This window comes from Magnolia sinica, chromosome 1 (assembly GCF_029962835.1).
Source record: "Magnolia sinica isolate HGM2019 chromosome 1, MsV1, whole genome shotgun sequence".
Lineage (NCBI taxonomy): Eukaryota > Viridiplantae > Streptophyta > Magnoliopsida > Magnoliales > Magnoliaceae > Magnolia > Magnolia sinica.
In genome coordinates, this window is record NC_080573.1 from 17,535,464 (window position 1) to 17,546,446 (window position 10,983).

Genomic DNA, 10,983 nt, shown 5'->3' on the forward strand with positions numbered 1-10,983 from the left:
TCCACTAGACATGCTACCTCGATTTTAGGGTACAAAAAATTTGTACCACAGGTGCTGACCCCGTGCTAAAAAGGAGTAGGCTCAAAGAAAGTGACATTTGCATAACTAAATGTATATGCAAACTTGAATCATAATATTGATTGCTCTCCGAGTTTGAGAATACCTTTAAAAATTACACTTATTGGCAAGAGGATCAAAATCACTTCCTTGAAATACTTTAGATGGCAAAGAAAACAATCCAGCATCAGGAAATAAGATTTAATGAGGGGAATGACCATTCAAAATAGTTGTTATGGCATTTTTTTATTAAATAACATTTAGTTAAGGTTGCCTCACTCTAATAATACTCCGGAACACATTTTTATCAATAAAACACATTCAACTTCAGATAAATATAGAGTTTTCCTCACCGCAACTAGGTTTTGTTAAGTGTAATAAGCACGCGAAGTTCGATGTAAAATTCCATGTGAATCATGAGATAGATATTCCTTTGCGTTATTAGAATGTCGAACACATCTTCAAACTAAACTGATTTGTAATTTTCATATGAAATAACTGAAAAATATATGATCCATCTTTCATTAAATAAAGCCTTGCCATTCTTGAAACTCACATACAAATTTAATGAAATACTTAAAAACCTAGCAGTAAAAAAGAAAAAAAGAACTTAAAACCTGGCCATAAAAAAATGGCAAACTAAGTACTTGGACAAAATCCATATATCAAAATGGACTGACGAAACGTAACTGAACTACATTCGTCCACATGTAGTGAAAATTGAACTCTATGATGTTTGCCTAACTCACACATTTCGCATTCTAGCACAGATATAGGGGACAATGGTGGGACCTCAAATAATTCAACAACATATGGCATAACCGACAATGCCACTAAAGAGGAAATGTACTTGTATGCAATGAAATTCCAATTATTCCTTGACCCAGTTAATAAAGCCCACTAGCTTCATGTTCTCCACCAATCATCTTTTTTTTTTTTTTCCTCTTAATTTTGGAGAGATAACTACAAATTTATTAAAGAATTAGGTGCCGAGATGGTGCACTGACAACACCCTAAAAATGGATTACAACCTAAGAAAAGAAAGATTACAACCCTTTAGCTGATCTAGACAGGAAGCCCAATCGATTACAAATAACTTCACACTCTTAGACACCACCTCCACCACTTTGCTCTTATTTCTAAAGCACCTCATGTTCCTCTCTTCCCAAATTGGCCACATAATTGCCAACAAAAACAACCTCTAAACCATTTGCTTTTGCTTACTCAAACCCATTTCATGCCAGGCCATTAAGAGACCCCCAATTGATTCCAACGAATCCCACAACATTTTGAAGATTTTCAGTATATCATCCCACATCAGCCAAGCAAAGGAACAATGCATGAAAAGATGATCAACGGTCTTAGTGCTCTTCATGCACATGAGACAAACATTAGGAATTATCATTGATCACTTCTGAAGGTTATCAACCGTCATGACTTTCTCCCGGCCTACTAACCACCCAAAGGCCGTGACCATGACGTGTCGTAAGGGCCATTACGGGGCCATAAAGGTAACAGTGGCAATTGGTACACGTTACAGGGTCGTAACGGCCGTAAGAACCGTTATGGAAAAAAAGACTTGTAACCGCCATTAACAGCCCCTTATGCCCTTTGAAAGGTCGTAACAGCCCCATAATGGTCTATTACGGAGCAGATGCGAGTTTTACAGTTTTTTTTTTCAACATTACTGGCAAATACATGTTTTTTGAGTTTTTTTTCCAATGAAAAATAGACCATAACGGCCACTATGGGGGTCATAACAGCCGTTACGACCTGTATCGTAAAGGTAACGGTGGTGGCTGTTATGGCCACCATTACCATTACAGAATAACTTGGTCGTGACCTTCGGGGGGTCTCCATAATGCCACACGTGTCTAGTCTGACCCTCTCCATCAACCCTTCTTGATCCATTGATGAGATGGTAGAATGAACGAATCGAGAACTGCCCAGACTTTTCAATTCGCCAAACCATTCTATTTGGATGCGCGCTCATCGGACAATATGACTGAAGTTGATCCAGCAAAGATACGAACTCATCCAGTTCATCATCAAGCGGGTGCCTCTTGCACATTGGATCCCTACTCATGGCTCAATGGTAGCAATGTGCATTTCAACACTGAGGTCATGGCTGGAGTGCCCATGTGATGTGTGTAAAAAAAAAAAAAAAAAAAAAAGGTGCCTCCTGCACCAGAGCGGTCAAACAACTACTTCATCGCTAAGAGAGACGCATCTAGCTATCAAAATATGACGATCTTGGGACTGATTCTTGTGATTGCGAAAAGGGGATTCTCTAGCCCACATCTTCCCAAAAGAGGATCTTCTCCCCGTTTCCCAATGAAACCCGATGCCCTCCATAAATCTTGACTTCTTGGCAATTATCCCTTTTCAAATTGCAGAAGCTCTATAAGAAGTTGAGTCCCTAGTCCATCAGCCCCATTTTGGCACCCATGTATTTGTTAGCTCTGACTTTTTTCCATAATGCCCCCTCCAATTCAAATCTCCATAGCCACTTCCCTAAAAGAGCAAGGTCCATAGACTTCAAGTCCCTTATACCTGCCCCTTTCTCTTCATAGGTCTTACTAACCTCATCCCACCCCATCAAATGGAACTTCTTCTTATCTTATGATCCCCACGAAGTCACGCCTAAGATGCTCCAACCTTACTAACACCAACTTCGGGCATCTAAATAATGAAAACAGGAGGGATAAAACATTATAGAGAAATCAAGTAATTTTGTAAGATTGCTGATGAACATATGAGTAAATGGAAATTGGGGAACATACAAAATTGATGGCAATGAGACGAGGAACTAGGTTGAGTCATACCCAGTCCATGCATTTTAGATGTGGTACCATCAGCTAGGTAAAAGAAGTATTAGAAATTGGTTTGTTAAGTACAAAAAACACAAGACTCTCCACTCATATGATCAGATGCTCCTACATCAATGACCCAAGGAGCAGATTATTAAGAAAGGAGAGAAACTGTACTGTATTCACAAACATGGCAATGTGAGAGGAGGAAGGAGCATTGTTGGAAGTCTGCTGGCTCTTCGATAACTTGAGAGTATTCATCATGAATGAGAGTAAAGTCACTATAAGTACTTTGTTGTTGTTGAGAAGGGATACCCCCTACATATTGAACATCATTGCCATCTTTGGAGGAGTATGTCTGGTTGGCTCACACAGATTTACCACGTTTATCCCAACAAGTCTCGACAATACAATAAATGGGACCACAATATGAACACTTTTGGGACCACGACTTCTAGCACCACCTCCCCTTGACTCAGGACCACTAGCACAACCACTATGATCTACCCCAGACTCGTGGCCACTACCACAACTACGATGGCCACTTATCAGTTATCACCTCTTCTGATGGAGGTAACAAGGAGAATTTCAGTGACTTGTCTCCCCCACCACTAGTAGAAACAACCCCAAGAGACCCTTTGAAGTCAGGAGTACACTTCATTCCAAGATGACCCTGTAATCTGAGCTCTGACCATTTCATACTTGATTTTAAAGCCGGATAAAGAATTAGCAACAAGAAACTCTTCAACTTGCTGCCTTTATCTCCCTAAATCAGTAATCGGTAGTTGATACACATTTAACTCCTGATATACCTCTCAAGTTAGCAATATTCTTCAAGTCTTTTTTTTCTTTCTTTTTCTTTCTGAGAATATTCTTGAATTCGGTAGTTGATACACATTTAACTCCTGATATACCTCTCAAGTTAGCAATATTCTTCAAGTCTTTTTTTTTCTTTTTCTTTCTGAGAATATTCTTGAATTCTTTCTTCTTTTTCTTTTCGAGAATATTCTTCAAGACTCTCATCACCTTGCTGTAATGCAAAGATCTCCTGGAACAACTAGGAACTATGTGAGATATTCTTATTTGAAGAATACATCTCCTGCAGAATCTTTAATCTCTTTAGGGGTTTCTGAAAACGTCACATTAAAACTAATTTGAGGGTTACTATTCCACAACCAGATCATAATTTGTGCATTCTCCTGAATCCATTCATCATAATCACTGATTCCTCAGGTACATTGCAGTTAAATACTTTAGATTCTCTTTCACAGTTAGGAAAGTTCGCACAGATTTAAACCATTAAAGTTAGTTGGATCCATTTAATTTGATCGAAGTTCTCTGGACCCCAAGAAAATCTGAAGGATTGAACGCCATACATTTACTATTAACTTTTCCCTCCATAACAATAAAGATCAATCGATCTGATATGGAAGACAAACAACTTTTGTTGAAAACAGGCTGCCAATGGGCTGCAATAAGCACCTCCATTCAAAAGTGGGCTGTTGGAAACACCTGTCAAACAACCATTTACTCCAAAAGCTTAAGTTGTCAGAGTGTGGTGTATCAATGTATATCAAGGGACTTTATCACTTCAACACCCCCCCGCACGTGCGAGGTGGGAACTCCGCACAGGAACATATTGACGAAGGTGGAGGGACACTCACACCATAAATAGGCCGGGTTTAATTTCCCGGTCCCTGGGCGGGACCTAATTTTCCTGACCCCCCGTGGGAGAATAATATATTAGCGAGGCATATTTGCTGTTCTCGAGATTCGAACATAGGACCTTCCTCTCTAATACCATGTCAAACAACCATTTACTCCAAAAGCTTAAGCTGTCAGAGTGTGGTGTATCAATGTATATCAAGGGACTTTATCACTTCAACAACACCCCCAACTGAAAATAGGCTGTTGATGGGCTGCCATAAATACCTCCAACGGAAATTGAACTATCAACGTTCTAGAAGCACCTCGAATAAAAACTGGGCTATCTAAACCTGCCTACGATCACTTCTCTTTCACACTATTGCTCTATGATTCACTCTGCACCCACACCAATAATACATCCAGCGTAGAACATTCCACATCACCCTGAAAATACTTTGACCCCTTCTTTATGTCTGATGTTGAAAAGATGAAAGCATCACTACCACAGTAATGCATCCAACACAACAACAAACATTGTTTCTGCACACCCAAGGAAAGGAAAACCCTAATTTCTTAACATGGAAACCAGTACTGGGCAGATCTACGGTTTCAACAATGAACAACATAAGGAGATGAGAAAAGAGTGAGAAACAGAGACAATCCCTGACCGGATATGCTCTGATACCTAGTAATCTCCAGTGATCAAATATGTGAGAGGAGGAGAAAAGATATAAGTTAGAAGAAGAAGAGAGGGGAGAAGAAACATGTGGGGTGTACCTCACACCCCCTCTCCCTTTCTTTAATTTTTTTGTTTAAATGTTGAGTACAAATCGAATATTACTAAATGGCTCTTTTGGGGCTTACATCATAAGAAAGCCGTAATGTACTTAGTATGGAACATATGACCTGCACTGTATGTGGTGTGCCTGTGGCACATAATATGAATCCCAGGTGGGCCATACTCCATCGGCGATCAATTTGGTCAACATGTATGGCCAAAAATATCAAATTATATAAATCTGCATGTTGATTGATATGAGGCTCTTCACACATGCACACATTCATGCAGTCGTATGCAGCACTTATGCCCAGTGTGTATGTAATTTCAGCGAAAATGTTGTAGCAAATTTAGTGATATCATATCTGTTGACCATATGGATATACTGCCATATTCATTATTCTTTTGTTATTTTAAGTCAAAGGTATTAGCGTAATTGTTTCTCAATACCTCTTCTACTGGTGTTGTTAAATCAATTATTCTCTAGTACCAATATTATTGGTTCTTTGGTCTTTGGTTGCAGATTTATCCTAGTAAAATTGTCAGACATACGCAAAGAAGTACAATGCCCCATATGCCTAGGTAGATACTTAGACATTTTTTCTTGTTGCAATTTAGAAATGAACGCATGCTATTGTTTCTATTCATTGCTTTATAAAATTTATAGAGTAGACTAGTAATCCTTTTCATCTTATGTGATTTGTACAATAGCCAGGGTGAGTATCCCTAAGAATAGAACATTGTTGAAAAGAGTATTCTTATGGGCCAGGCAAATAATATGTAATGTGGGAAAGAAAAAAAAACTTTTCTTAAAGCTCATTATGAGATGGGCGTGCATGCATCAAGGTTATTCTCGTTCATTATGCTTCTTTCAGAATACTATTTCTTTTCTCCAAATACAAAATCCTTCCTGAATCTTATCATTGCACAAGCCCGACCGGCCCACTCCAGACCAAACCCATTACACATTCAGTGGAATGGGGAAAGTCCCTCAAACTGGTTCCAAATGGCAAGCAAGCTCCAAATGGCCATTTTGTTCAAAGAAAATAATAGTTTCTAAGCGCATCCTTTACCAATGAGATTTTTACCACATTGGATTTCTCAAGTTTTGTTTTTGTTATATTTTACTCTTAATATGTTTTGATGTATTTTGAAAATACTTGTTTTTTGATTTTTATTTATTTTTTTTTTTTTAGTTTTTTGACATAATTGGGAACTCTGTCCCAATCCCTCTAAAGAAGATGGGTGGATATTAGGTGGGCAGTCCACTGTACAAATTTTGCCAAGCAATCATGATTGGCAAGACAAGATACATAAAGTTGAGTGTGGTTTATCTAATTCCAGTTTAATTTTTTATATATAGGATCTCTAATTCACTGGCATAAAAGTTTATAGACAACCACACTTATTTTTCTTTTCAATTTTCACCTTTTTTGCTGAACTACCTCTTACATATGTGATGGTTTACATGCTGGCAAAGCAAGGCGTATGACATTTGCCGTTGATTTTCCTAAACAGCTTTTCTTCCTAAGGCACCCATGTGCAGCTGCTAATTTTGACAGAGGGTAGTGCCAAGAAAAAAGAAAAATAGAAAAAGAATGAAAAACTTTTCTGGATAAAGTTCCATCATCATTTTGTTATTCTTGTGTGCCAGGGATCATCCGGAAGACGAGGACTGTCATGGAGTGCCTGCATCGCTTTTGCAGGGAATGCATTGACAAATCAATGCGACTTGGGTATGTGTACTCTTATTCTTATGATTCATCCATTCCACAATAGGTTGTTCAGGGCATTAGGGGTGTTTCCTTGTCATTAATAGTTGGAATGAATACAGTTTATACTGATGTGAGCACTAATGCTTTTATACAATTTTTTTAAAAAAAATAAAAAAATCAGTATGCTATCCCTAGCAAAACCTGTGTGTATCTTTATCAGAGAATGACCAAACTACTATTACAACGTTAAATGGACAATATATCATGTAACATCAAGACCAGGCTCGAACTCCTTTGTCTAGACACAGATTCTGTTTACAAATGCTTGGCAATTCACATGATGATTTGGGAGCCATGATCAGGCATCTTATGTAATAGACAGTCACATAGGCTTCTTATGTAATAGACATGCGAAATGTTGCAGGAACAATGAGTGTCCTGCATGCCGCACACATTGTGCAAGTCGTCGTTCTTTGAGAGATGATCCAAACTACGACTCCCTAATTGCAGCTTTGTATCCAGATATTGATAAGTATGAGGAGGAGGTAATGAAGTCAATGGAATTTCTTCCATGTTGTGTAGGTTCCTTCATTATTTGGATTTGACGTAATTGCATTCTTTCTTCCTGTATTTCTGGTGGCAGGAATTGGCTTTTCATGAAGAGGAAAAAACTCGCAATAAACAGGTACGGGTAGTTGCTGGTATATCAAATAGAGTAATTTGATATTCTGCCAGAGTACGATCATCTTTACGTGTGCATGATTGCACACCACCACTTTACATGTGAGATAATGTACCTTAATCGAAGCCGTTCAGATCATGGGCCCCATCATTTTGGATGGGTCATAATCCAGAATTACATTAAAAGGATGATTCTAACTGTTAGATTGTTGGGCATCAATGGGAGTTTAAATGAAAGATATTAATGGTATAAATTCGAATTCAGATATCCACCAATCAGACGTTGGGTTTGGACTGTTTGGATTGAGGTGTCTATATAGCACGTCCTTTTTACAGATCTTCCTACTGCCCATGCTGTTGAAACTCGTTTCCTCCCAAAGTCTCTTATTGTAGGCTCCATTGGACAGATTCAAGCATCTATAGCTCAGACTCTCCGACGACAATCAGAAGCACTTGGTAGGCGACGTTCAGTGCCTAAACCGACACCAGCAGCTTTTATGAGGAGGTCGCATAGAAACGCCCATTTGAGAGCAAGAAGTAGACATGGTCGTGACACTGGGCTAGCAGGATCTGAAGACGAGGATGAGGATGTAAATGGCAATGAGGGAGGGAAAGATTCTTTTTCTGCTGATGAACCCTGTACAGAAGTCAGACCAAAGAGGTGCAAGAGACAGCGGGCTGCTGGCAGCAACTTAGATGGAGGGTGCGATGAAAATGACGATATAGAAGCTGGCAGGGACAGCAGAGGTGCTTCTCCTGCACGAGCTGGAACACCGGAAGTGCTTGTTTGGGGAAAGGGTGGCACACGGAGCCATACCCGACATGGGAGCGTAAGTGGCTTGAATGGTAAAAATGCACGGAGCAGCCGATTGTCAAAGTTGGTAGATTACCTCCGAAGCTTAGAGGATAATGATGATGAGGTAGGTACCAAAGAGCCAGTGTCCCATTCGCTTCTTGAACTTACGCCATCACAATGTAATGACTTTTCATGATCTATTCAGTTCGATGTACATCTCACTCTTCTTCCTTGGGATGAAAAACTACCGAGTTTGGAGCGGCCGTACCTTTGCTGCCGGCCCACCGTGTCCGTTAGACATCTGCGCCAAGTGCAATTCCTCCTTCACCCTTACTCTTTTGATTTTAGTGCTACGTCTGTATGTTAAGATCTTGGGGCTGGACTACTGTGATTGCTCACCACCATTCTAAAAATGGCGGGGTCTCATCCACTGCAGATGTGTCATATATGTACAGCAGTATTGACCATCCAAATTGGGCCTCATTTTAGATGGAGCATAGCGTGAAAAATCACACTGATCGGACATCTTAACCTCTTGATTTAACATGTGTAGACTGCTGATGGTTTTATTTTCAACACAGTTAGGACCATCTGATCAAGTCTGATTTTTGTGTTATGCTCTGTCACCGACTACAGGCACTACCATTTGGACAGTTTGGATTGATGTAGATGTATGCCATGTGTATGGTGGATGAGTCTCCACAATTTTAAAATGGTGAACTATCACCATACTTTAGTCCCAAGCCTTGTGACTTTAGGCTGTTTTACTCAAGGTCGATGTCGGTATTACATGGATACAGTTCATCGCTCTCCAACTTGCCGTGCAAGCGGAAGAACTTGAAATATTAGTGAAAGAGTGCTTGTCTACAGCTTCAATGCACTGTGGATCCGCAGTCGACCCTTCATCCTCTACAGAAAATCCAATTCTAAAGGCACAGTTTGATCCTTGCAAAGAAGACAAGGAGCTGCAAATATTGGATGCACAAGAAACGCTTGCAGGGCTGCATGCGAGTTGCACTACCACTCGTGGCAATCTGGTGAGGTCCAATCTCTGAGAAGTCCACTAGGCCGATGGCACCACTCTCTATGCTGCACTGGTGCTAACCTGACACTTGCGTGGGACATCTGAGCCATGCATAATGTCGGCCCCACCTTGACAATGACCTGTTTCAACAATCAGACCAGTCTGCTTGTGTACATTGAAGGTGGATACTTGACAAGTTTTCCTAAACTTGTAAAGGGGTGTCTGAATTGATGAGTGGACTGCCCTGACTATTGCGCTAGATCCAGTGGGGTCCGCTATATGCATGGCTCAGATGTCCCATGTAGGTTAGGTTAGCACGTTTCTTTGTTTAAAGGTGTGTCGCTGAGCGGGTGGACGTGGGGCTAGCAAATCTCTCCCCTAAACTGAAGATTTGAGTACAGTTGTTGAATTGTTATTACATGCTCTGTTTTACAGGTTTTGGTGTATCGAAGTCGGACAAAATCGCAGCAAACTTAAGAGGTTGTGTGGGGACTTAGTTGGCTGTCCCATGATGTACTGCTCGTCACTTTTGCTGGTTTACAAAAGATATACACACACATTGCATGTGTGTCGATATATATGCAGATGTTGCTGAGCCCATACAACTGATGTAGCTATATTCCGAACCTCCCCTCTAGAAGTTTTGTAATGTCGTTCCTCAATCAAGAGGGGAAGAATTACCTCAAGACAGTGATTCATAGTTCTTAGGGGATGTTCTACCAGACAATACCACTGAAAATTTCATTTTCCTTGTCGAATATTTGTATTTCTCTTGAAGAGCTATGGCAGTACATCCCTTGGACAATCGATGTTCCATGCATGTGAGACTTCACCAGAGCACTGAAAAATGATATTGAAACCGGGGTCTCCGTGCTGCAATGTCCGAAATGCTGCATGTATTCACCGAACAAGTGACTTACGGGGTCTTGAGCCGTTGATCTGAGTATGCATGGCCCAACCCAAGAATTGTGTGAGGTGGGTTGGTTTTAATAATTTCATCATAGCCTTAAAACTGATGGTTGAAACGAGTAGGGACCAAAGGGACCAATCCACAAGTTCGATTGGCAAATTCAGTTATGTTAGGATCATCAGGTTTGTGTGATATATTGTGTTGGGCCCCGACCACGGAAGCACACAGAAGAATCTAGCAAAGTAGTCGCAATCGCACAAGCAAGTCCAAACAAGAACAATCCAAATTTTGCGTGGAAAAACCCTTACGGGAAAAAAATCACGACATAAAGCGATGAGTAATGCACTGTGAAAGCATAAATTATAATAGATTGAGTATTACCAATTCGAATAAGCCTTGAATATATTTAACAAGCCTTATCTATGCCCTTGAACCCTTAGGAACGAATTAGAAAGCCCTAGAACACCTCCTTTGTAACTTAATTCTAATTAAACTTAATATATATATTATCACAACCGGAATAGGAAACAAATTTTGTACTTATGCAATTCTATGCACATCTTTA

At 40.0% G+C, this 10,983-nt stretch overlaps 1 protein-coding gene across 5 annotated transcripts in view; it reads left to right on the plus strand.

The window, feature by feature from the left end:
- The window catches only part of LOC131241341 (putative E3 ubiquitin-protein ligase RING1a), a 30,454-nt gene extending 20,141 nt beyond the window's left edge, over positions 1 to 10,313 (plus strand). For 2 of the 5 annotated variants that reach the window (XM_058240153.1, XM_058240169.1), the window contains 8 exons: positions 5,816 to 5,874; positions 6,947 to 7,028; positions 7,432 to 7,552; positions 7,651 to 7,692; positions 8,069 to 8,608; positions 8,690 to 8,794; positions 9,285 to 9,521; positions 9,944 to 10,313. In XM_058240153.1, coding sequence (XP_058096136.1) covers positions 5,816 to 5,874; positions 6,947 to 7,028; positions 7,432 to 7,552; positions 7,651 to 7,692; positions 8,069 to 8,608; positions 8,690 to 8,794; positions 9,285 to 9,521; positions 9,944 to 9,985 — 1,228 coding nt within the window. In that variant the 3' untranslated portion in view covers positions 9,986 to 10,313. The remainder of the gene's footprint in view (positions 1 to 5,815; positions 5,875 to 6,946; positions 7,029 to 7,431; positions 7,553 to 7,650; positions 7,693 to 8,068; positions 8,609 to 8,689; positions 8,795 to 9,284; positions 9,522 to 9,943) is intronic. The other 3 variants (XM_058240162.1, XM_058240181.1, XM_058240175.1) reach the window with 3 other exon arrangements.
- Positions 10,314 to 10,983: the final 670 nt, after the last annotated feature.